This window comes from Canis lupus, chromosome 33 (assembly GCF_003254725.2).
Source record: "Canis lupus dingo isolate Sandy chromosome 33, ASM325472v2, whole genome shotgun sequence".
NCBI lineage: Eukaryota > Metazoa > Chordata > Mammalia > Carnivora > Canidae > Canis > Canis lupus.
Genome location: NC_064275.1, coordinates 30,925,738 through 30,952,412, shown reverse-complemented (window position 1 = coordinate 30,952,412; position 26,675 = coordinate 30,925,738). Strand labels below are relative to the sequence as shown.

Genomic DNA, 26,675 nt, shown 5'->3' with positions numbered 1-26,675 from the left:
TGCCTTTGGCCCAGGGCCTGATCCTGGAGACCCGGGATCGAATCCCACCTCGGGCTCCCGGTGCATGGAGCCTGCTTCTCCCTCTGCCTATGTCTCTGCCTCTCTCTCTCTCTCTCTCTCTCTCTCTGTGACTATTCTTTTGAGGGTGATGAAAAATGTCCTGGAATTACTCAGGAAGTATGTGTTGGATCCTCACTCACAGAGGCGAGGCGGATTACCCACCCAGCTAGTGACTGGCCAACCGGAGTTGAGACTCAGACCTCTCACTCCCTCAGGACCAGCTCATGCCCAACCTACTGAGTTCTGCAGCAGGACAGGATGAATGGGAGTGTGACGCTCAGCGGGGTGGGTTCCTGGATGGCAGGGGCTGTGCCTGACCCATGTCGGCGTCCCTCATAGCTGTGACTCTGGGGTCCCAGAACGAGGCAACAGATGGCCCAGGAGCAGAGCAAGCAAAACCCCATGGGAACAGACAGCTTTTCCGCAGCCTAGGGAGGAAAGGCTGAGCAAGGAAACTGAAGCCACGCACAGTAGGTCTAGGATTTGGAATAACCTGAGAGGACGGTTAGCCAGGAGTCGGGAGGCTCTGAGTGGAAGCAATGGCATAAAAGCAGCATTTTAACAAGATGAACGTACAGCCTTTCCATGCCAGCAGAACCAGGGGAGCCAGGACAGAGAGTTGTTCAGCCAAATATTTGCTGAACACCCACTATGTGCGGGCACTGTGCTCCCAGGGAGGGCCGCACGGAAAGGATGGCTGAGCTGGGTCGGAGAGATCCGCAAGAAAGCCCCAGGAGCTCCTGTATCCCTCAGGGCAGTGACCTCCCACCTCTGCCTCTATAGCTCCATACAAATTCGGATCCAAGGCCCCAGGCCCCACCTGGGGGATTCTGATCCACAGGGTGGGGCAGGGCCCAGGATGCTGATTTTTTAATAAGTGTACCCGCGTGATTCTGACGCAGTATGGAGGCTATGGATGGACCGAGTATACAGGCTAGCGGCTCCTAACCCGGCACGTGGGACACAGCACGTTTGGAGGTTCACTAAATAAGCGAAGAAATAACAGACTTCCATCCTGTTAGGAGACAAACCAGTAGATTTTGAAAGAGTTTCAATAATAATCAAAACAAGATTTTTCTGGTTAAGTGATTTTTTAATATAATATTTAGTTAACCAAAATGTAATCTAAGGTCACTAATGATGTTCTATGATCTATGTCTGCAACCATTTCAGCTAAGAAGTATTTTTATTTCACTTGAAAATAGCCTTAGGAGAGACCTCTGGGTGTGAGCACAACTTCGGTGGGGCTCCCAGGGCTTCACTCTGCAGTCCTGCCTTCCTCGCCTCTCCCCCTCCTCTCCGTATCTGCCCCGCCTTGGGAGGGCGGGAGGCGGGACGGGAAGTGGGACAGGAGGCGGGAGGTGGGACGGGAGGGGAGAGGAGGACGGGAGGCGGGACGGGAGGGGAGGGCGAGAGGCGGGGCGGGAGGCGGGACGGGAGGCGGAACGGGAGGGGAGGGGAGGATGGGAGGAGAAGGGAGGGCGGGACGGGAGGTGGGACGGGAGGGGAGGACAGGAGGCGGGAGGTGGGACGGGAGGGGAGAGGAGGACGGGAGGCGGGACGGGAGGGGAGGGCGAGAGGCGGGGCGGGAGGCGGGACGGGAGGCGGAACGGGAGGGGAGGGGAGGATGGGAGGAGAAGGGAGGGCGGGACGGGAGGTGGGACGGGAGGTGGGACGGGAGGGGAGGGGAGGGGAGGATGGGAGGAGAAGGGAGGGGAGGACGGGAGGCGGGAGGGGAGGACGGGAGGCGGGACGGGAGGCGGGGTGGGGGAGGAGGGGCGGGCCAGGCCCCACCCGGCCGGCGTCCTCGCGCCCGCCGAGCCCCGAGCCCCGAGCCCCGCAGGTCCGGGAGGAGCCCCGCCGGCTCCCTGGGCACAGAGGCGGGGTCCAGCGGCCCCGCAGGCCCCGTGTCGCCGGCACCGCGCGGCCTCAAGGCCTAGTCTCGGTGCGAGCCGGGAGCTCAGCGCGGGGCCCGCGGCCCGACGGAGGCCAGAGCCCGAGGTGCGGCCCCGACGAGGAGCGAGGCCGGGGCCGGCCCTGCCGGTCTCCGCGGGCGGCGGCGCCTCCTAACGGGGCCGCGATCTGGGGCGTGGGGGGAGGCGGCGCTCCGGCGGCTCGGGCCGGGGGGTGGGCACCACGCGACTCCCGCTCAGGCGACCTCGGCAAGACCCCGTGCGGCCGACCCCGCGGGGCGACCGGCTGCGACCTCACAAGTCCGAGACCGAGGAGCCAGAGCTGCAGGCGCACAGGCCGCGCCCCCGCCCCGCGCCCCCGCCCCGCGCCCCCGCCCCGCGCCGGCCGAGCGGCCCCGGTCCGGGTCGCGGCAGAGCGCGGTGACGTAGGGGCGCACCGACGCAGGGGGGCACCGCCCGCCGCCCGCCCGGCCGAGCGCGGTGACGTAGGGCCACAGGACGTAGGGGGGCGCCGCCCGCCGCCCGCCCCGCCGAGCGCGGTGACGCAGGCGCGCCGTCGCCCAGCCCCGCTCACCTTGCACTTGAAGCCGGCGGCGGGCGGCAGCAGCTCCCGCAGCAGGGCCTTGGCCACCTCGCGGCTGGCCTCCTCGCTCACGAAGTGCAGGTTGAGCACCTCGTGCGGCTCGAACTTGGCGAGACGCAGCAGCGAGCGCAGCGCCACGCGGGCCTTGGCCTGCAGCGCCGCGCTGTGCTCCGCCTTGGTGAACATCATGAGCAGGTGGTAGTCCACCGGCCCGGGCCCGCCGCCCTCCAGGCCCTTGGCCTTGGCGCCCGCGGCCGGCGCCGCCGAGCCCCGCACCACCTCCGGCGCGGGCGGCGAGGGCGCCGCGGGGGCCCCGGCGCGGGCCTCCTTCAGCCTCTTGGTGGCGCTGGAGAAGGTCTCGCGGCCCGAGCCCAGGTAGTAGAAGGCGCAGACGGCCAGCGCCGCGGCCAGCAGCAGCGCGCAGTAGTGGGAGCGCACGGCGGCCAGGCGCGCCATGGCCCGCGCGCAGGAGGGCCCGCCTCGCCGACCCATGCGCCCCGGGGCCCGCGGACCGGGCGGCGGCGGCGGCGGCGGCGGCGGCGGCGGCGGCGACCAGCACCCCGCAGCCGCTCAGGAGCCCGGGCGGCGGGCGGCGGCCATGGCGGGGGCGGGACCGCGCTGGCCGCAGCCAATCCGCGGGCGCTGCTGCCCGAGGGGGCGGGGCCGCGCGGCCGCCGCTGGGTCCTAGACGCGGCGGGGTGTGCGGCCGCCGGCCGTCCCGGATACCCGGCTCCAGGCGCCGAGCCCCGAGCGTGCAGACGCGCCGCGGCGCCGGCCCCCCGGGAGCAGGAGCCCTGAGCTGCACGCGCGAGGGGCGCAGTCGGGCTCCGACCCCCTCGCCCCCAAACGTCAGGAGGCTGCAGGTCCTCTGTCCGCCGACCCGCTGGCGCTGGGGATCCACCGAGCGAACCCCCGGCTCCTTCGCCGTCTGGGGGGCGCCGCGGGAGGGGGCGGGGTCCATCGGGGGCGGGGCCCGCGGGAGGGGGCGGGGTCTCCCCTCCCTGGGAGCGGGCCTGCGTCCTGAATGGGCGTGGCCCGCGGGAGGGAGCGGGTCCTGCGGGTCCTGGATAGGCGGGGCCCGGGGGGGTCCACCCAGGGGCGGGGTCTGTCGGCCTGAATGGGCGTGGCCCGCGGGAGGGGACGGGTCCTGCCGGTCCTGGATCGGCGTGGCCCGGGGTGGGGGGGCCCACCGAGGGGGCGGGGTCTGCCGTCCATGTGGGCGTGCCCCGCGGGAGGGGGCGGGGCCTGCCGTCCTGGTGGGCGTGGTCCGCGGGAGGGGGCGGGGCCTGCCGGTCCTGGATCGGGGGGCCCACCGAGGGGGCGGGGTCTGCCGTCCATGTGGGCGTGGCCCGCGCGGGGGGCGGGGCCTGCCGGTCCTGGATAGGCGTGGCCGGGGGGGGTCCACCGAGGGGGCGGGGCCTGCCGTCCAGGTGGGCGTGGCCCGCGGGAGGGGCGGGGCCTGCCGGTCCTGGATAGGCGTGGCCGGGGGGGGTCCACCGAGGGGGCGGGGCCTGCCGTCCTGGTGGGCGTGGTCCGCGGGGGGGGCGGGGCCTCGGCCTCCGGAGCCCCCGAGCCTCGGGCCGCGCGGGGCGGTTCTGGTTCTGGGCTGCCGGGGAGGCGCGCCGGGGACCCGCCCGCGGCCCGGAGCCCCTGCGGCGCCGACGACGCGCGAGTCCTCACCCGCGGCCCGAGGACCGAGCGGGACGCCTGCGGCTGGAGGCTCCTGCGCGTCGCTCGAACCCGCCGCTTTCGGAGGAGACGCGGTGGGCGCCGGGGCCGCCTGACCCTCCCGCGGGCCGGCCGCGCCGGGGACCCCAGGTCCGCAGAGGCCCGGCGCGCGAGGCGGCGAGCAGGGCTCCCGGGGGGCCGCAGCCGCGGTGACGCCCCCGGGCCCCTCCCCGCTCGCTCCGGTCCTGAACGTCCCCCCAGACGCGGCGTCGTGGTGCCCAGAGGAGCCGCGGAGCGCCGGGCCCGCGCCCCCGAGAGCGCCCAACAGCGGGTCTTCGGCGGTCACGGCGGGAAGCGCGGCCCCAGGCCCGGCCCCGCCCCCCGCCCCCCCCCCGCAAGCCCTGACCCAGGCCGCTGCCTTGAGCGGCCCCGAACACCCAGCACCACCCGGGGTCCAGAGAAGGCGCTGCCCGACGGCCCGCGAGGCCGCCCGTGACCCAGGCAGCCCCGTCTCTGTCGCACGAAGGCAGGACTCCAGGAAATAGCAAGTACCTCTCCCTTTCTCTTTTTTTTTTTTGCCATAACATCTTGGATACCTGACCCATTGAATGAACCTCAAAAATATACCCGCCCCTGACCAATCAGCGTTTCTACTTCTAGGAATTCATCCTGGGGATACAATATTTACATCTACTTATATATTCACATATTTAAATGTTGATATTAAATGTATTTAGCCAGAAGGATAAAGCAGAACTAGATTTAGGACGGCAAGAGGACTAGAATCAACAGTCGTCAATAAAGTGGTTAAACAAAAATAATGATGCTGTCATTACAAGGGATGTGTTCACCAGCTGCAAGTGGAGACATTTCAAAATAAACGGAGGAATAACTTGCAGGTTTAGAGACTCGAGATACTGATTAGCCAACTGCAATGAATGGAACCTCTATGAATTCTAATTTGAAGAATCTGTTTTTTAATTTTTATTTATTTTTTGAAAGATTTATTTATGATAGAGAGAGAGAGGCAGAGACACAGGAGGAGGGAGAAGCAGGCTCCACGCCAGGAGCCCGACGTGGGACTCGATCCCGGGACTCCAGGATTACGCCCTGGGCCAAAGGCAGGTGCCCAACCGCTGAGCCACCCAGGGATCCCCAAGAATCTGTTTTTTAAAAGCACATTGATGGCAGCCCGGGTGGCTCAGTGGTTTAGCACCACCTTCAGCCCAGGGCGTGATCCTGGAGATCCAGGATCAAGTCCCACATCAGGCTCTCTGCGTGGAGCCTGCTTCTCCCTCTGCCTGTGTCTCTGCCCCGCTCTCTCTCTCTCTGTCTCTCGTGAATGAATAAATAAAATCTTAATAAATAAATAAAAGCACATTGGTACAATTGGGACAGTTTGAATAGACTACGGTAGTTTTACAGTTCAAGGAAATACAATGTTGTGATTGGCTTTTTTCTTTTAGACATACATACTGATTTGTTAGTGAAATGTCTGAGATTTGATTCAAAGTAAAATCTGGGTAAGAGAAAAAAATGGGTGGGTAAGAGAAAAAATGGTGTTTTATTGATAAAACAATGTTAGCCATGAGCCATTAGCTATTGAAATTATTCTATTTTGTATATGTTTGAAATTTCCATAATGAAAACTTTTTAAGATCCTCCCCCAAAGTGATGTACAACACTTGACTTAGAAATCTGTTCCCCCACCAAAAAAAGAAATCTGTTCCCCATGTGAGTGAAAGCAGCAGATAACAGTATGATCCCATTGTAGATCAACTTAAATACACACACCCAAAGTTCTAGAAAGATATATACCAAGAAAGTAAGTTTCCCCCTCAAAACTATTCAACAGAACTTCCTGCACTGATGGATGGCCATGTTCTACAATCTGTCCTGTTCAAGATGGCAGTCACTAGGCACATGGCTGAGTGCATAAAATGCAGCGGTGGAATTCAACTCTTAATTTTGTCTGACTTTAATTAATTTCAATAGGCACATGTGGCTAGTAGAGGCCATACTGGGAGCTCTGGCAGATGACGGAATGATGATCCTCTTTTTTACTTCTTGTTAAACATTTTTCTACAATGAAAGAGCATTGTTTTGCAATAGGGAGAAGTAGGTTATTTTCATTTAAAAAGATCACTATTGGTGTGGGTTCTCTTCTTCACAGAACTATTCTGAAAATGAAGTGAAGAGGAATAAAGCAAGTCACACAGAAAAGTTTTATGCGTCTGCTTTTAATTAACTTAAAAGGAAAAAGCAGATGATTCACTTCCAGGTCTGTTCTTTCAATCCTCCATTCCTTCTATCTCAATTCATAGAAAAACATGTTTTTGTTTGTTTACTAAAAGGATTGAGTGTGAATGTGCTGCCTAGATGGGGAACTTCAAAAGATGCCAATAATAATGGAAAATAATCAGACCTAGCCCCCACTTCCAGGGGAAAAAAAAAAAAAAGCCTTTGTCATTTTTAGCTATTTTTTTTTTAAAGATTTTATTTACTTATTCATGATAGTCACACACACACAGAGAGAGAGAGAGAGGCAGAGCGAGAAGCAGGCTCCATGCACCGGGAGCCCGACGTGGGACTCAATCCCGGGTCTCCAGGATCGCGCCCTGGGCCAAAGGCAGGCGCCAAACCGCTGCGCCACCCAGGGATCCCTCATTTTTAGCTATTGAATGCATATAGCTATGTGCTCATAGAGAAATTCTTTAAAAGATCAAAATGGATTTCCTGATTGAAGTACCAGCAAATGCGATCAACTAGGTCAATGTGACAGAGCTGGAAAGGAACAGAAGACCTTAAACAGGACAGTTCCTAACAGATATGTCTGCAGTTGTGGTTCACAATAAAGTGCAAGTCTGAGCATAAAAAAACTATGCCAGAGGTGAGATTTTTATTGACTTATTACCATAATTTTTCAGCATACAAAGTATTTTAATCAAGTATAATATTTACAATTCTTACATAATGTACATTTTAGAATGACTATAAAGATAATGAACTTTTTGCTCCATTTACAATGACAAGCTGCAGTAAAACTACATTCATGAATTAGATACAAATCCTCTACATACTAATAAAAAGTAAATGGAGTGTTGGTTATACATTCTTTAAAATGTCTTTTCACAGGTAGCAAGAAATATTACATGTAATAAGTCTTTATGACTGGAATGATCCAGAAATACCACAAAGCACAAGTAAACACATATAGAAAAGTAGCTCATCATTTTCAAAAGTTAACCTTTAGCCTTTGTGTAAAATAAATGGTGCCAGCAATCTTTATAATGTAGCAAGCTTTCCCTGTTTAACTCTCAAGGCAAGGGGCTGTTGAGGAAAAATAAGAAAATCTAAAACCTAAGACAGAGAAAAGACCAATGCAGAGAAAAGTTTATATTTAAATCAAGCCTTATTTCACTCCCCTTATTATTTCATTTTAAGTGGATAAATGTATGTAATTGGGAAAGGAGGGCCACAAAACCATGTTTACAGACTGACGGATTCAGCTAAACTGAATCCAAGCCCCTTTTAGTTACCTTTCATTTGGAAGCATCAAGAATTTGATGAATATATGGTGAGTTAAAATTACCATGTTTTGCTTTCATTAATGTTAGTACAAAAATGTAATATTTCCTACAATTTAACGTCTTCAAATCCTAATCTATTCCTTCAAGGTAATTTTATATCCAGGTTCTCCAGAACATTTGGAGTCTTTGTTACTGAAAACACAAGGAAAGCTGGCGGTCATTATCAGATTTTGCTACTTTATAATAATTTCAAAACATTTCATGATACAAGTAAAGTGCCTCTGACTAGTAGTCAGTCAGACAGGGGTTCTGCTGTCGGCTATGCCACAACCAGCAAATCAATGACTCCCCTCTGTAAAACAAGAGGAGCAGCCCAGGATCAAACAAGAGAAATGTTGGCATTCTTAGATTAACATCTCAAGTCCTACTGTCAGAATCAGGTGAGATAATGTCCAAGTACACTGTGCGCAGAACAGTACACAAAAGAATGTTGTTATAGTGTCACCATGCTTCATCCACTCATTTTGTTTGTGAGGAGCTCTGAATTCAAAAAGCGTAATAACTACTAGTCAGTGCTCTTTCCACTATATCATGAAGGTGGAAGTCATTCTGGACATCATAATTCTATAAAAATACATCATTTTTTTCCTGCTCCCATCCATGATCAAAAGTGCTATCAAACAGAAAAATTAGTATGACAATATAAGAGTGCTATGGGAATGTCTTACTATTTAAAACGAGTAGTCAATTTAATCTTAAATACAATTTGGTTTGTTGTCACCACACTTTACAAGTATAAAATTATATTTTTAAAATATTGCTTAACACATCACAAACTTAAGTAGTCCAGACTGTAAAGGTATATATATATATATATATATATATATATATATATATTTTTTTTTTCAAAATGCACTCATGAAGAACCAAGGTACATATTCCAAATTAAATTGTATGTTTTGGAAAGTAAACATCAAAGTTCATTAAAATCTACAGTGAAGACCAGTAAAAATTAGGCAAACATTATAATGTACTGAATCCCTGGAAATTTCTGAATTTCTAAGGATTATGCCAAAGATAATTTTTAAAAGCCTTAGAAATCTTAAACATAAAAGTGTTACAAGGAAACACTGCAAATAACTACTCCATTACCTTTAGCCTAGTTCTAGCATGGGACTGCATTTTATGGGCTCTTCATAGCACTGCTATTCTTATTTTGATGTTAATCTAGCTTTTAAATGAATGTGCTAGTGACAACAGGCTAATAGAACAATGATAAGGAATCAGAAACCAATAGAAACAGATCAGTTAGGGAAAGAAAACAAAGGGCAATCACATTGACTTATGAAGCCCAAAAGCAGGATTAACATTGTTTATACTATAATGTCTCATAATGCATTGCGAATAGTTCACAGCATAATAAAAACCCAGGTTTGTTACATACTGTATAAAAGCTATTAGTTGACACAGCTAGATTCACCTTGGTAAGAGCCAATCTACTTTGTAACTACTTATAACTATTAATTTACTTTAAAGCCTTGCTTATATGTTCTGCATCATTTCTGCCAAATTTCATCCAAACTGGGTCTTGGCATATTCAAGAAGTCAAGCCACAGGAATGTATTTTTGTACTGCCAGGCTCCCTGTACTGTTAACGATTTAGTTTCTCTGAGGATATTTAGAATCATGATCATCTTCAAATATATCTCTAACCACTAAATTTAAGTAGACACTAATTACTAGCATATTAATAAAACTCATGACTCAAGCCAGAGGAGGTAAGTGTGTCATAAACAATCAATCGCCTTCACAGTCAGAGACCCCAGAGGCGATCTGAAGCACCAACCACTGGATCCCAAAGCAAAACTGTTCAGGTTTCCTCAAAGGTTAGAAGCTTTAGAAGTGAAGCCCTAGGATTAACAGGAATAGGCACTACAAAGGAACAGGCACTCTTTCTTTCTGTTCATGTTTAACATATTTCCTTATCCTTGAATTTTTTGGACAACTTTAGAGTACACTCTGATAAAAAATGTTACAGACTAAACTTCTGCAAAGCCAGATGATCTGTGACTCTAAGGTGAAACAAGGAAGATTTAAGTTTCCCCTTACTGTTGCAATTAAAATACAAGTTTTGGAAATTAACATTTTCTTAGAAATAGTTCATAAATATATCTGATGCTTATCTAATATACAATGATTATTACAAAATAAGCATTATATGCGCACAATTTGGCCAAATATGGAAACTTCTCTGTGACATGAATTTACTTCAGTCTAATTCCTGTTTAGACAAATCCTGATTTGACATTCTATCAACTTATAAAACTCTAGCTACTAGAGGCATGGATGTTAGAAAATTTGTTTATCTACCCAATTAAATATAATTTTTCTACTTATTTGGTAACCCAAATTTTTAAAATTTATTTAGAAACTGAGTATCAGTAATACCACTTACATGTAACTTGTAAAAGAAGATTAAACTTAATTGCTGACAGTATTAGAAACAATAAGGCAAATTACTTATTTTGTACTCCTGACAAGATATATCAAAGATGGAATCAGACAAATTTATAGTGTTTATATGTAAATGAGTAGATCCATGTTTTGGAATTCCAAGATCAGTGTTTCATGTAACCACCCAATTTAAAGTAATGTACACTGTGTACAGATGTACACAGGATAAATGTTGAAAAAGTTAACAAGCAACTTATCATTATGTATTTTAATATAAACTAAGAAAAAGTGGGCTTTTTTTCTTTTACTCAGTTCAACAGCAAAACTCTATCTTGAAAAGGAGAAACTTCAAATATAAAAATGCTCTACATTATTTTATAAATAAACTTTTCCTTTGAAAGTTACAATCTGATGAAAGCATAATTTTGCAACATTCAAGTAACCTCTGAACCTCCAATAAAACCTCATAGTTTTATTACATCAATAAATTTGTCAAGGTTTTAGGAAACCAACCCAGCTACAACTTCTATAAGTAAGGATTTTGGTTTTAAAAAAAAAAAATTAAGGGCTTCTTTTTGCTTCATAAAATGAAATAAATCTAAAAGACTGAGTTATGTCTATTTGTACAGCCATTACACATACGTTAAAGTACATGACAATAACCAGACATCTAAAGAGTATCGCTACATTTATGAGCAAATGAGGGAAACTTACTCTCTAGCTATGGTAATTAAATTACATATTTTGTGTATGATATCTAGGACACCAGAAAACAAAACAAAAGATTGAACCACCAAAAATCATCAGGGAAGCTAAAGAAAAAACATATTCTTCAGACAGGCAGGACTGTTGGCTCCCACTTTGAAGCAGATATGTTTGGCTGAATGATCCTGGGCGTGATGCATAGAAAAAAAAAAAAAAATCAATGCTACCACTCACTGGCAAAAACCAGAGATTTTGTCCAAACTCTTAGCATCTTATAACCTAGAGATGGCCTAAGTCTAGATTTGACTTTATCTATAAAAAATAGCCCTTTAAACAGGCTTTTTTTGTTGTTTTTTTAATAACAGAGGTCTTAAAGTAAGTTCGTCTCCCAACTACTAGAACTCTAGGTTTTAATTTATAAAAATATCAGTGAATGGGTACCTTTTTTCCAAGCCATTCAATATCTACTAAAATTAAGTAGTATTAAAGCAGTAAAAATTTGTGAGATTTCAGATGTACACTTTAGGGGATCATTCAAATTAATATTTTCCCCTTCTGAAAAAAACTCAGAATTTCTGTGAATCTTGCTGGAAACGATTCAGTTTCTCTGGATTATTGGATGCCATTTGGGAAAAATCACGAAAAATATCCTGGTAGGTTTCATCACCTGCAGGAAAGTAAAATAAAGACACTTTTATAATGCATTCCATGAAAGTATTAATAAACAACATTCATTTTTTATGGCTAGTAACTATATTATAATTAATCATATTCAAGTTTTGCTCAGATGAGCATTTTTGGAAGAAAAAGGACTAATATAAATGCTGGAAAAGCATATATTGAAAGAAAAAAAGCTATACCTGAAAAAAGCACCTCAGATGCAGCCACAGAGGAAAGCTCAGAGTTAGAAAAGAGCAAAGATGCAAGTGTTTTAAAGCAATGTAAGGAAATACATTTATTTACACAGAAATAAAAGTCATTCTAAATGAGGTATAGTAAACAAGGCATTCTTTAAATAAATATTTCCCTTGATCAAGGCCAAAAGAAAAGACCAATAACAAATACTAATGCTTCTGATGGATGCAAGTTATTAATAAGACAAACCGATAATCAGGTAAGGGAAAAAAAAGCCTATTTTATCTTTTAGTTAAAAGGCATTTTAATTTAAATATCATGTGAAAAAGAAATTCTTTACTCAAACTTTAATGCTTAACTAAAATTAATGCACCTAAAACACTGCTTACTGAGCTTATGAAATAATAAAGCCTAGAAAATGACTATATAAAGTCAGTTTCACATTTAGTCAGAAGCTTTTTGTTTACTGTAGGTCACATGAGCAAGAGTGCTATGAGAAAAGGGGAATAGATACCAAAGACGTCTGTTATATTAGAGTAATACACATATGTATATACGTACAAATACGCTCGTAGAGAAGCAGAGTATAGATACTGATACTATAGCAGACTGAATACTGTTGTTCTTGCCGTGAGAAACTAAATATATGAATACATAGAGATTAATTCCCTGGACAAAGGGTTTGTATAAAGTAAAATCTTATTTTCAAGATGAATCTTTTATCATGAATATTTCCTGTTAAACATTAGCTTTACACAGAAGCTTAGCATAGTTCTGTTTTCAAGATTTAAACCATCAAATACCACTTTAAATGATTACTGCTGCAACATGGTTTTATAAGTACTTCCCATAAGATATCTTGCATCCATCTTATTACATACTCATTGCTACAGCTGATAATAGTGCAGCAAGTTTTGTCAGCTTCTAACAAGCGAGATTTTTGAGGCAATAGGTGTCATACCAAAAGCTAGAGAATCGGAAAAATGTTGGGGAAGGGAGATAAAGATCTAGTAAAAAGGTCTAACAGCATAACTCAAGATTTTCAATAAAAAAATTTTAATGTTTTTAATATTTATCACTTTTAGTATTTAGTCTATGTAAAAAGCAAATTATTAAAATCTCTATGTAGTTTTCATTTAGGCCTGGAAATTTTCTCATGACCTGTATCAATCAGTCTTCTCTAAAATGAAAAAATATAGTAAAAAGAAAATCTTAATAGGTTGGTTAAGAGTAGCATCTAATTCATATTATGTTATTAAAACAATAAAAATAAAATTTGATATACCAGAACAACTGTTAAGACAATCTAATCACACCCATGAATTCTTAAAAGCTAAACTCTCACATTAAAAGACAAACTACAAATCTATTCCCATTTTTAGCCATTCTAAAGATATAAAATAAACTGAGAAGAGACTGACATTAAATATCAATTAACAAAACATACAAAATATTAAAAAATTCTTATTCTTAGATGTTGAATTAAAATATTTAAAATATTTATTGTAAACATTATAAATATTTTTAAAATACTATTTAAACTTGAGAGTCTGGAATTTTACTTTCCAAGGAAGTGTAAAGTGCAGAATATAATACAAAAATAACACACTGATTTTACCATTCAACACCAGAAGTAACTTAAAAGGCACACATTATATACATTCAGGAAGAAACCGGGAGAAGAATCTAAGCAGACGCTAATGCCAAACAGTTTACAGATAGCACCAGATGAGCAGTCTTAAGTATTACAACAGTACAATGGCAATATATGGCTTCTACTAGTAGCAATGCATATTCTGTATAACAAACTGTGGGGTTTTTTTTCTTTTTGTGGTTTTCCGGCTTTTGTTCTTAAATCATCTAGTACCTATTACACAAGTACATTTTAGTGGAACCATTGTACCATGCAAAACAAATTATAAGATCTTTTATTCACTGAATTAAATGCTTCCTTGAAGGAAAGTGTTGGTGCTACACTAATCATTGGTTTCACGAATACATTTTAAGAGTTAGTACAATACAAAAGGAAGTCTCACCTTCACACACACAAAACTTCCTGTTAACGTTCAGTTTCTAACGAAACACTAATTAATGGACTATCAATAAAATACCTTTCTTAGGCCTCAAAATGTATTATCAAAAAGCAAACATTACAATAACAATAGTGACTAAGATATTTAGTATAGTTAACATAAACTGAACTTCAATGTGACTCTTTAAAATTTAAGTATAACTTTAATCATTTAGACTTTTGCCCAAGGCAAATATAACTTGTCTACACGAGAATACATGAACAGTAACCCAGAATATGCTGCCCTGGAAGGTTCAAAGAAGTACGTTTAATAGTTTATTACAAATGGTAAGCAACTAATCACCAATATTTGTAATGCTAAGTTATATGCTTTAAATTACTTAAATCACATTCTATTTCTCTTCGGATAGTTAACTTTTCTATGTGCCCAGACAGTTCTGAATTTTTAAAATGTGGACTGCTATATGTCCACGGATAGTTTAAAATAGTCTTTGATTTTTGGTATTCAGAAGATCTATTGCAACAGTGATTATGATGATCCAAGATTTTGTTGATTTTGCTCTTGAAACGCACTCCCCTCAAAGAGATGGCAGCACGTGAGACCCCACCCCCAGGTGATCAAGTATATGATCCCACCCTTTCTGGGCTGATTACAGCTTCCTTTTGAGAACTGATTAGATCAGTGATCAGCCTTTGCCAGCAACATATTCATATAACCAGCCCTGGTTCACTAAAGATCGTTAACTAACTGAGAAACTCTGCCAACAATCAAGAGGAGTCATAGAGCCAAAGACTGTGTGAACCACCAAAGTGGTTTCCAACAATTGAGAGCAGGGCGTGGTATTACATTCACTCACCCAGTCCTCTTAAGAGTTATAGGAACTGATACAAAGGGATCTATCTTCCCCGCAGGAAATGTGTGCTCTTATATCGCCTTGCAGAAAACAGGGAGTCTCAGGTGCTTATGGTTGTAGATAGAAGATTCACAAGTGGAGTTTCTTAGAAATAAGTCCATGATTCCCAAAAATTATATCTGAGACTTTTAAATGATAGCGCTATTTGTTATCAAAAGATTGAAAATACCTGCATTTTACCAAAATTCTGAGGTATTGCTAGGCAACAAAAAAAAGGATCTCAATAAAGCAACCAAAATTAATGAGAGAAGAGTGACAAGTGGAGGGAAAGAAAGACCTACTGCCTGAGCAAATATTTCTGCTCTCCAAAGATTCATGAAGGAAAAGAAAAGTAGCCGGAGAGCAACTGCTGTGCCATTTCACCACATCATGGCATAAGTATAAAATTGTTCCGCTTTACATATGAGACCCCCAAAATGCATTAAAAATCTATTATCAAGATCATCCTCTCATTTTATCTGTTGATACGCCATTTCCAGAATTCTGATCTATTTTAAACTCTAAAATTTGAGAGCAAGAGAAAAAATATTTGTTGTTTTTTTTTTAAGTGAGGCTTTTTTTTGTTCAAATTTTCAGTCAAATCAATTAGAAAAATTCATTTTTCTACTGAGGAAAGTAAAGTGTATACTCATAAACTTATACATAAAACAACAGTGAAAGAGACATTTGAATGCTCCTAAATGGTGGCAGCAGAAGCCCAAGCAATTTGGGTGGAACCAGAAGTCGCAAGAACATAGAGGCCCTGTCCTTTCAAGCTTCCCAACTCCAAAGGAAAGTCCACCACTGACCTTATGACTAATCAGTTGGGTGTAACTTCATCAGCAAATAGCTTAAGGAAAGAACAGCTGACCAAACATTTAATTTTAAAATTTCAGGAATAAGAATTATTTAACTTAAAATCCTGAAGTACACTCTTACCTCACAAATATCAGGTCATATCCTTTGAATAATTTTTATTTTTAAAGTGCTTAAACATAAAGGCCTCAAAAACGGCCTAGTAATACTCTCACTCAAGTGTATCTGTTACAAAATTATAACTTATTTAAAATCTAACATTCAAGTTTAAAACAAATGGGTGAAATTCAGAATTAACACTGACACTTCACCCTTAATCAGCACTCTTATATCTTGGTATATCATGATTCAATAGTATTATTTGATCCATAGGATTAAAGTGGGACACCCTAGATTAGAAGTATCTAGCTGAAGTGCCTCTATTCTCAAAGTTCTTACTTGTTCTCTATTAAACGAGACCAATAATAAATAGTAAATACAGTCCGCTGAGAAAAGAATGGCCCCCATATTTATATTAATTATATATTAATCCAATTAAAATAAAAGTTAATGGTTGAAGCTAGCATTAAACTACCAAAATTTCAAAACATAAACAGGAAGAATAGATGATATTACCAGGCCACTTTTAAAATAATACATTAATATTCATTTTTAAAAAACAAATATACTTATTGAAACTAATATTCTCAATTATTTTGGTCATGAATTGCTGCAATCTTTTTACTAATATGTGAATGAATTTAAAACAGATAAACTAGTAATTCATATACTCATATTCATGAAACTGGAGATCCAATTATTACTCTTTTCTTTGTGAAGAAGGTCTGATTAGGAATCTTAAAGACAGGAATCTGATTAGCAGCAACATTTCTTCCTTCTCCTGACATCTCGACTCAAAGGTGAAAATTACTCAAAATGAGACATGAACTGATCCTGAGTTGAAGTTTCTCTAATAAGTTTACTCGGTCATCAGGTTCATGAAATACTGTTCTAAATACTTACATTTTTCCAACAATATAATTGTATAATTACTGGGGGCAAAGCTACAATATAAAGTGAGACCTTTTCTCTATACCTTTTAAACTAACTCCATTCCCATTATGGACTTCTTAAACTAATAAATTTTATTTTTAAACCTACGACTTATTTTTAGATCAGAGTACAAAACTCTTCATTCGATAAACTTTTTCTAGGTATTTTCCATACTGGCTTTTTATATGCCAAACACATGGTGATTTGTTTTTTTCCCTGAACACAATTTATAGAAATTCCCTGAATAACAAAAAGAAAACGACTCTGTTATATTCACTTGACAGCTAAAGAGAATTCCAAAATGAAAATGACTATTGTGCTGCTGTAAGGGTATAAAGATAGGTTATCATTCCGTTCGTATCACAGGAATGTATATGGAAGACATCTGTACAGCAGAAAAAGAAGTCAGCAGCCGAAGTTGGACACAGCAAGTCAATGTGTACTGTAGTTGGAATAGTTAAGGATTTTTAAAGGCTCGAGAGTTAGTCACTCCCAAGAATTCAATAGGTACAATACATAACAACTCACAATTTACAAGTTATAAAATCTCTAGAGTATTAAGTCAGTTTGCTAAAGAACTATGAGTCTTCCAACTGTAAACTAATAAATTCCTGAATGCATTTCTTATATTGCATTTCAGTATGGTTATTAGTAGAATATTGACCTGGCTGTCCATAAAGTCCTTCTGATTCCCGCATCTCTTCATTCATTCTTGCTAAACGTAACCTAAAATTAAAGGAAAGGATTTTTAGATGAAGTTCTGTAATATACTCATAAACTAGTAAATTATGTAAGCAGGTAAAAACATGCACTGATACAATTTTTTTCTTTTCCCAGTACTTGCCACTAAAATAGATGGGATTTTAGTTTTAGTTTTCTTTTATACAATTCTCATGAGAGAAGACAATTACAACATTTCTTTTTTTCTCTTTAAAGATTTTGTTTTGGAGGCACCTGGGTGGCTCAGTAGTTGAGCATCTGCCTCCGGCCCAGGGCGTGATCCCGGGGTCCCGGGATGGAGTCCCACACTGGGCTCCCTGCAGGGAGCCTGTTTCTCCATCAGCCTGTGTCTCCTGCCTCTCTCTGTATGTCTCTCATGAATAAATAAATAAAATCTTTAAAAAAAATAAGATTTTACTTTTAAGTAAATCTGTATGCCCAACATGGGGCTGGAACTCACAACCCTAAGATAAAGAGTCGCATGCTCTACTGACTGAGCCAGCCAGGCTCCCTGACAATAAAAGATTTCTAACAAGAACATTTCAGCTCTGTTTAAGCAGGACCCTTGCAGCACTTCCAGTAGCTTACTTCCCTTCCTCCAGACTCCAGAGACTCTACAGCAAGCAACCTGCCATACTTTAATCGCCAACTATATAAAGTATTGTTTCTATGGTATGGAATGTCATTTGTACCTTATGAATTCATTCTGGTTCACCCTGAGGTGAGGTAGTTCTAGACATGTAAATAGCATAGTGTTATGTCTAAACAGTAGAAATTTATTTTGATGTATTAAATGACCATAGGTTACCAAGATTTTCCCAAGGTTAACATTTGGTTATATATTCTTTTTTGGGTTATTCATCCTGGCAGCAGGAAGACATGCCGCACTGGATTAAGAAAACAAGAATTTCCTCCCATGACCTGAATTAAAACCAAGAGTCAGATGCTTAACTGACTATACCACCCAGGGGCCCCAAAAGGGACCGCTATTGTAAGAATTTCTTTCTCTATACCATCCCTATCTTTTATTTAATAACTTATCTTTATCCAATGGTGGATTATTTTATTTTATTTTATTTTATTTACTTTATTATTTTATTTTATTTTATTTTATTTATTTTATTTTATTTTATTTTTTATTGGAGAGGGGAGGGGAGGGGAGGGGAGGGGAGGGGAGGGGAGGGGAGGGGGGGGAGAAATACATCCTATGAGAAATAATCAAGTAAAAAGAAAACACTTACAAAGTCACTATATCAGCATTGGCTGCTTCCACAGCGATAGTCAAAGGGTCTTTCCCTTCTTCATCAGTGGCATGTTGATTGGCACCTCGTTTTAGAAATAAACATACCTGTCTGTTTAAGAAAATAGCATTTTTGAGATATTGCCAATAAGAAAAAAATTAGTATTCACCTTTTAAAAAAAAGCACTGCCTTTTAAAGAAATAACATTTTCATTAGGAAATTCTAGACTCATTCTACAACTATTTATTGAACACTGACTCTAATAATAAAAATTTACCATGATCAGCATTTTACAAATCTCAAGATGTTTTCACAATTAACTTGGTACTCTGTAGCATGGTGGGATATATAAATTATGGCCCCTACCCTCAAATAAGTAATATCAGAAAATGATGTATACACATATCCATAAGCTTAAATAAGACAGAAATCACTCAAGGTCATTATCTGGGAAAGAAGAAAGCCACAGCAATGTTAACATCATTTAACATCATATCGATCATCAATTCAACCAGCAAAGAATGGAAGGTAATCCTCCCACTGGATTCCACAAATAGCATAACTTGAAGAAACTGACAAAAATGAAAAAAATATGGAAGAATGAGCAAATGGGGTCTATGAAGAAAAATGGAAAGAAGAGTTGTTTAAGAAGAAAATGCGAAAGATGAATTAAAAACGAACATTTTTAAGCATACAAAAGTTTTTATGATGAAGTTATTGAACTCAATCTTTTTGCTAACGGACAAGAGTAAGCTATGATAAAAACAAAATGCTTTTAAAAATTGAAGATGTTTTAAGTAAACTTTAAAAAGAACAGCATCTTGCTTGTTGGAGTAATAAGAATTGGGTATCCTAAGGCAGTTTATTTAAAAACAATCACCTATGACACAAACTTTTCATTTAAGATCAACATTTTGACTTCGCTTGGATCTATTAGAAAATCCATGTTCATGGCTTTATTGTTCTGTGAATCTAAATATTGCTTCAGAAGCCTCAGCAGCAACAGTAGAGACTAAGAATTTACTTTAAAACTGGACATTAGGCACCCCATGGGAAAACTAAAATGTCCAAAGTTACAAAACTCTCCCCAAATATGTGTGCTATGCACATATGTGTGAACATGCATAAATACAAACACAGACTTAGTTGTCTGACAAAAGCACCATAATTTCAATGACAGTTTTAAATGCTAAAACTGATCTATATAAGTGGCAAGTAAAGTTCAAAATGGCTTTGCAACTTTCTTATCTGAAAAGCAACAGTAGCTTTTTTCTGCATGAGATTTCTAAAATTTCAAATTCCATGATGACAATAGAGGTCATAGGAAAGTATCATTTCACAGACTCCACTCACTGGCCTTAACTTGAGACAAAGCAAAACGTTATTTCAAAATAATTTTTCAAATAAAATCTACTTAAATATGTAAGTACTACGGTTTACCCTGTGTGTCCCAAGACAGTGGCATGGTGCAGTGGGCCCCGCCCTTGCACATCTCTCTGGTTCACATTAGCACCATTCTGTAGGAGAAACTCGCAGGTCACCAGAGAACCCTTAGCAGAAAACAGAAGATAACAATGTACAAAAAGCAAGCATCGATATATTTCTATTAAAAACAGGTATTTACTCTGATAGCCTGTTTCATTTTCCCCAAAAGAGAAAACACTCCCCAGTAAAAGCAGAGAAATTACAAATTATATTATTTTCTTTCCAAGAATGACCTCAATAGGGATTCAATTTGTAGTCTGTGATGTAGCAAAAGACAGTACATTCATCACCAAAATTCTCTTCCATTGAGAAAAAAAAAAAATTTGAACTTATGTAATCAAAAGTGATCCTCAGAAATAACTACTAGCTTTTTCTTCTACTTTCCAACCCGAATCTTAAAGCAAAAAATAATGCTAAAGCTATGTTCACAATGAATTATGATTTTTTTATGTTTTACTGTATATGAATTCATACCCCTAATACAGCCTGAATAAGCGGTGTTGCTTTATTTTCCTCTGAATTAGCCCAGTTCACATCCGCGCCATGAGCCAAAGCCTCAGCCATTTTAGGAAGATTTTTTTCATATGAAGCCCTATAAAGCTGGAGTCCTGGATTAAGATGTTTAGAGTCGAGAAACACAGAAGAATCTTGCCTTTCTGCCTCTGAAAAGCAAACACAAATACACCAGTAAAAATAAGCAGGGTGGGCAAGGATAGGAAGTTACTGTTACTTAGGTACAGGGTTTCAGTTTCGGTAAGACAGAGAGAGCTACGTGGCTGGACAGTGGCGACAGCAGCACAAGGGTCAATGCTTCACAACTGTCCATTTGAAAATGGTGAAGATGGTAAATTTTATGTTAGGTATATCTTACCACAATTCAAAAACTAAAAATGAACTCTTACTACAGTAAAAAAATGTAAAAGAAACTACTGATTTAACAAAATGAGCGAATTGGAGATTTCCACAAAAGGATGTTATTTCCAACAGACTGATCACTTCCCAACCAGTCAAACTTCTTCTCTTATATCAATTGGTATGCTAGACCTTTGTGGTCCTGCCAGTATTCAATGCGAGATTAATTACTCTGTACTAGATTAAAATTGGGTGTATTTCTCTAAGCCTGGATTTAAGGACTCAACAAGAGCTGGTGTTGAAAAAAAAAAAAAAAAAAAAACCTGAAGAATTTTACTACTAGACCAAACCTCGCTTTACTCCAAGAATGGTCCAATATCACCACAATTTACAGTACAAGCCATTCAAGTAATTCAAAAAATGTTCACTACTGAGTAATTTGCAAGATCAAAAATCACGGAAATCACGAAGGAGAGAATATAGGAAGACGAAACAGGTCAGAAGAAAAATATAATGTGGAAGGAGCTACTAATCTCTGTCCTGATAAAACAGCCCAAAAGCGTATTAAGTCATAGTTCATGTGCATTAGAAAGTATCCTCAAAAAAAAAAAAAAAAAAAAAAAAAAGAAAGTATCCTCAGTGACTGGGCACTTTTAGCATGTCTTATGAGGCTTAGAAGAACATACAACTAGAAGACAATGTCCAAATAGGAAAAGAAACAGCTGACTTCTCATTTGGCTTCCAAAAGGCTTCTTTAGAAATTATGTAATCAAGACTAAGGACAAAGCACATGCATTTTCCAGCCAATAGTCTCAATTAACATTGAATTTCACCAGAACTCACCAGGCTCATATAAACTATTGGCAGACACCGTGGAGGGTAAAGATTCTCTTCCATCATCAGAGCTCTGCTGGATCCCACTATCATTACTTTTGACTGTTTTAAAGAAAAATCAGCTAGTGATTAAAGTTCATGCCACTCAGAAACTAACAACAGGTTTGAAAATGAGCTCTGATACGTCAACATGAACTCAGCCACCACCAGAACACATTTAATACAATTTTAATCTTTTCAAACATTCAGCTTATCGAAATACGAATCAACCACAAAGCTGGAAAATAAACTTCTCTTCAGAGTCGCAACACATCTTATTACCCCATAATATGTCAGGCGTGGTGAAGAGCTTAATGTATTGTATGACTGCAAGTAATGTGTAATTCTGAGACAATGGGTAACATCAAGAGAAACGGCCACACTGCACAATGACCACTGGCACAGACTTGGAATGCTCCACAAGAGTAGTACTTACTACTACGTAGTTTTGAAGAAGTATCAAAGTAGGAGAAGAGTGAATCTAGCTCATCAGGACAGAACAGAGACTCCCGCCTGGCCTCGTCGCTATTTACAGCAACCACTGGGGACATGCAAGTTAGCAAAGCACAAAGCAGGCCATAAGAAGGGAAAAGGGCAGGAAAAAACATTACTGGGGGAAATTTAGGAGGAAAAAAATAGGAAGGATATTAGGTGGTTAATCAGATATTTAGGGCTTGTTGCCATGATAGATTTATAATTCCCATCTCCCCTTGCATTTTAAGCAGTTTTATTCCTTAGAATACACACATTACCTAGAGATGTGAATTACCAAGACACTATTCAATTTTAACTGTTTTAAGGCCATAGAAACCCAATTTTTCCTTAGAATACGTAGAAAGAAACAGATTTTTAGCATTTAAATAATCTGCAATGGCTACTAATTCAGAGATTAACAAAGTGACTTCAGTTTAAGAAAATATTTCTATACGCAACAAGTAAGCCATAGTACCTGAACTTTGGGGAGGCGCCCTGACTGGGTCACCCGGCCCAAGTTTAGAAATGCTCAGCCTCTTTTCTTCGCAACTTTTGGAGACCATCCTTTTTTCCTGCTCAGGAGGTGATGATGATATAGCATATTTATCCACAAATTTCCTCTCCACATATTTTGCTTTGATATATGCCTCTTTCTCCTGTCTGGTATACATAAAAATGTCATGATATTCTGTTTAATCTCTTAGCATGGCTGATACTGAAAAGAAGCCATTACATACCGAATTATTTCCCCAAAAGTCACTAAATATATTATTAGTTAAAATTAAATTTGTGATATTATGCAACATATTTCCCTTCCAAATATTTAATAACTATGATCTCATATTCAAATGAAATAACAAATAATAAACTAAATGAAAAATCACAAGTATTAACATGACACTCTCTTATTCTCTTAATTTCTGGGCTCATTCAGTTCTATATATAAATCCCCTGTGCTTTTTTACAAAATGGAAAATATTACCAAGAAAACTTTAAAAACTTATAGAAATTAACTTTGATTTCATTTTACTCCAATAGATAACATCAATAAATGAACTAGCACTATCGTCAGTCATGATTTTTCCTAGGACAGCTACTTTAAAACAACATAGCATTCTTAATTAAAGGAGAAGAAAAAAATGTCACATTTTAAACTTTTTTGATATGATCACAAAATGCCTAATCCATTCTATTCGTTTTCTTACTTATATCCTTTTAAAATAGTTAAATCTTTGCCTAAAATAGGTTATTCGAGGTCTGAAATAACTTTGGCCATACTTTAGCAAATAATCACACTTAAGTGATATTAATTCAGACAGCAATAACTTTAAAATAATATTGATTATGCATATGGATGCCTGGATGGCTCAGTTAAGCATCTGCCTCTGGCTCAGGTCATGATCCAGGGGTCTTGGGATCCAGCACAGTGTAGGGCTCCCTACTCAGCCAAGTGTACTTCTCCCTCTTCCTTTGCCCCTCCCCCTAACTTGTGTACTCTCTCTCTCAAATAACAAAATCTTTTAAAATAATAGTGATTATACATAAAGATTTAGTTGAACACAAAAACCCAACACAAGATTAAGGCAAGTAAGATTTTAATGCTAAAAATAAAAAGCCATAAAGACTAAAAGCAACATCAACAATAAAAACTAATTATGTACTTTGAGGGCATTTTAGCCAACTTCATTCAATGAGCTTCCATATACAGAACTGGAAGTATAATTTCAAACACAGCAACTAAGTACTCTCCCCTACAAGAAGCTACCCTTTTACCTTTAATTCTTTACCATCATAATGCCATGTATAAATTACATGATTAACAGACACACACACACATACACATATATGTATGTGTATGTGTGTGTGTGTGTGTATATATATATATATATTTTTTTTTTTTTTTTTTAACAGATAAAGAGAGAAACAAGAGAAACAAAGCCCAGGAGGGGGGCGGGGGTGGGCACAGAGTGAGAGGGAGAGAATCTCTTTTTCTTTTTTACGGAGAGAATCTTAAGCAGTGTGGCTGCCACGCCCAGTGTGGAGCCAGAAGCAGGGTTCAATTCCTCAACCCGAACACCATGACCCGAGCCAAAATCAAGTTGGACACTCAACTGACTGAGCCACCCAGGTACAGATATTATTATTAGCAGATATTTACTGAACGAAGTCAAACAATGTAAAACCATTCATTGTTGGCAATAGAAACTTGATCCCTAGAGACATTAATGGACAGATTATCTCTTTTTAAAGACCTACCAATAACACAATTGGTCTACTTTAACTGCTAAGAGCTTTTACATTCTATGTTGAGACTTAAGTTTTAAGATTCTCATCTGGAGCCTATAGTTGATTATCTAATCAACAAAAAAATAATTATCTAACACCTACCCAAGAAAGAGCCATATTTTAACAGAAACAGTACTGTTCTCTTCTAAATAGTCTGTCTCAATATTACATATCAAACATTACAGTGAAATAAAATCATAGCTATATTCCTGCTTATGAAAAAAAAAGGAACACATAATACCTTTGTCCTGGTTGTGGTTTCTTTACTCCCATTTTTTCCACTTTAGCTTCATAAACTCGATTTATAACATCATTTCCCAACTCACACATAAGCTGTTTTGGCAGGAAAATACAAAAATAAGCTACAAATTCCTAAAAATACTATAAAAGTGCTTAAAGCAAGTACAGTTAACTCACTCCTTCTGCATATTCTGCAAATGCTCATCCCACAAAGATGTTTAAAGTTAAAACAAAATAAGACAAGGACTAAGCAATATCATTTGCCATTAACAATACCTCCCACTAGAAGACTATCACTTTTACAAGACAGGGTTTCTCCTCACTTACCTTCCCTCAACAATGGCTAGTACAATGCTGCATATTTTTCACAATGGTTAGTAAATTAAATGAAAAAAGAAGCCTAAAGCCAAATAGGTTAAGTTTTAAAATGGAAGTAAACTATTTTCTCCATATATTTATATATACAAATCTCAAAATATTTTGTTTAAAGCTCATGGTTATATTTTTTAATGTACCAGACTTGTTTCAACCAAATTTTAAAAACTGAATCTACTTGGACACCTGGGTGGCTCAGTGGTTGAGCGTCTTGCTTTGGGCCAGGGCATGATCCTGGAGACCCCGAGTCCCACATCGGACACCCTGCACGGAGCCTGCTTCTCCCTCTGCCTGTGTCTCTGCCTCTCTGTGTCTCTCATGAATAAATAAATAAATAATCTTAAAAAAAAACTGAATCTATTAAGTTCATGGCTACAAAAGTGATGTTGAGAAATTAGGTTTCTACCTCTCATCACCTACTTTCTTCTCCTTTGAATTCATAACAATTAATAGAATCGATCTAAATAGGGCTCTACTTTAGGAGCCAATTTATCACTTTCATCCAGGTGTTTATACGGTAATTTCACAAAGCAAATTTTTTACTTTACATAATTGAGAGGATTACTGGTTTTATCTGTGGATTGAAATAAAAATACAAATACATAAAGAACACAATTTCACACAAATAAATGCAGAGTATACTACAATCGTTAAACTAATATATATATTTTTTACAATATGACAAACTAAATGATGGGAATTAAAAGGAATGTATCATTAGCAAATATGAGTTTTATAAACCTTACCAGAAACCAAGTTGTGGTCTAAAATTATTTATGACATTTTCATAGATATGGATCCCCACACAAGGTGAAAGGATGTCTTAGTTGGATAACTACTACCTTGAGTAGTTACTACCTTCAAATGGTCCTATGCTAAAATGGCCCAATCATAACAACATGCTATACCCATCCATTCTGGAGCATGCTGGTATGTCTATTATATTTTCAACAAATTTATATAATCATAAAAGATTAAAATTAAGGCACAGAATTGATGGGGTTTTTTTGAGAAAACATAAAAATGTAGGAATACTGTTTTCCTTAAAAGGTAAAGTGACTTGCAATTAAAAGTGCTACATAAACTTCACAATTTAAAAAACCCATATGAAAATACCAGATTTGCCAAAATAGCCTCAGATGTGTTTCAATAGTTTAGTTTATTGTTAGCATTAAGAAGCTCATACATTTTATAAATCAAGATTCTAAAATCCTGATCTTTTATGTGAAAATTTGAAATATTTTTAAGCAATTATGTATTTTACCTTTAAAAGTTCAGGCTCCCAGGTGTCTAAAGTTAAAGATCGTACTTTTGAAAAATGAACTCCAAGACTCCTAAGAGGGAAAAAAATATATTAATATATAAAGCTATTGTCTTTATTCGCATATTATGCGAATTATTTCTCTTTTAATGGGACATAGTTACTATGTCCCCAACATATATGTAAATACGGAGAGATCGTCTGGTTAATAATAAATAGTAAAATAAAGTCCTCTAAAGCCCTCCACAAGCCAGAATTTTATTCACTTTACAAAAGTTACAAAGATACAAACAGCAGTCAAACTAAGGCAAGTGGAAAAGGTCCTCT

General features: G+C 40.8%; 2 protein-coding genes across 11 annotated transcripts in view; both read right to left on the bottom strand.

Annotated features, from left to right (window-relative positions):
- Positions 1 to 3,160, bottom strand: part of XXYLT1 (xyloside xylosyltransferase 1) — a 197,986-nt gene extending 194,826 nt beyond the window's left edge. The window contains exon 1 of one of the 3 annotated variants that reach the window (XM_049105125.1): positions 2,548 to 3,160. In XM_049105125.1, the coding sequence (XP_048961082.1) occupies positions 2,548 to 3,048 (501 nt within the window). In that variant the 5' untranslated portion in view covers positions 3,049 to 3,160. The remainder of the gene's footprint in view (positions 1 to 2,547) is intronic. The other 2 variants (XM_049105126.1, XM_025473301.3) reach the window with 2 other exon arrangements.
- Positions 3,161 to 7,101: 3,941 nt separating this feature from the next.
- Positions 7,102 to 26,675, bottom strand: part of ACAP2 (ArfGAP with coiled-coil, ankyrin repeat and PH domains 2) — a 131,228-nt gene continuing 111,654 nt past the window's right edge. For 3 of the 8 annotated variants that reach the window (XM_049105559.1, XM_049105560.1, XM_049105561.1), the window contains 10 exons: positions 26,352 to 26,421; positions 24,714 to 24,805; positions 22,662 to 22,846; positions 22,149 to 22,253; positions 21,683 to 21,775; positions 20,462 to 20,649; positions 19,943 to 20,052; positions 18,503 to 18,613; positions 17,206 to 17,267; positions 7,102 to 11,580 (listed from right to left, as the gene is read on the bottom strand). In XM_049105559.1, coding sequence (XP_048961516.1) covers positions 11,480 to 11,580; positions 17,206 to 17,267; positions 18,503 to 18,613; positions 19,943 to 20,052; positions 20,462 to 20,649; positions 21,683 to 21,775; positions 22,149 to 22,253; positions 22,662 to 22,846; positions 24,714 to 24,805; positions 26,352 to 26,421 — 1,117 coding nt within the window. In that variant the 3' untranslated portion in view covers positions 7,102 to 11,479. Of the gene's footprint in view, positions 11,581 to 11,773; positions 17,268 to 18,502; positions 18,614 to 19,942; positions 20,053 to 20,461; positions 20,650 to 21,682; positions 21,776 to 22,148; positions 22,254 to 22,661; positions 22,847 to 24,713; positions 24,806 to 26,351; positions 26,422 to 26,675 lie in introns of all 8 variants that reach the window. The other 5 variants (XR_007408047.1, XR_007408048.1, XM_035709940.2 and 2 more) reach the window with 3 other exon arrangements.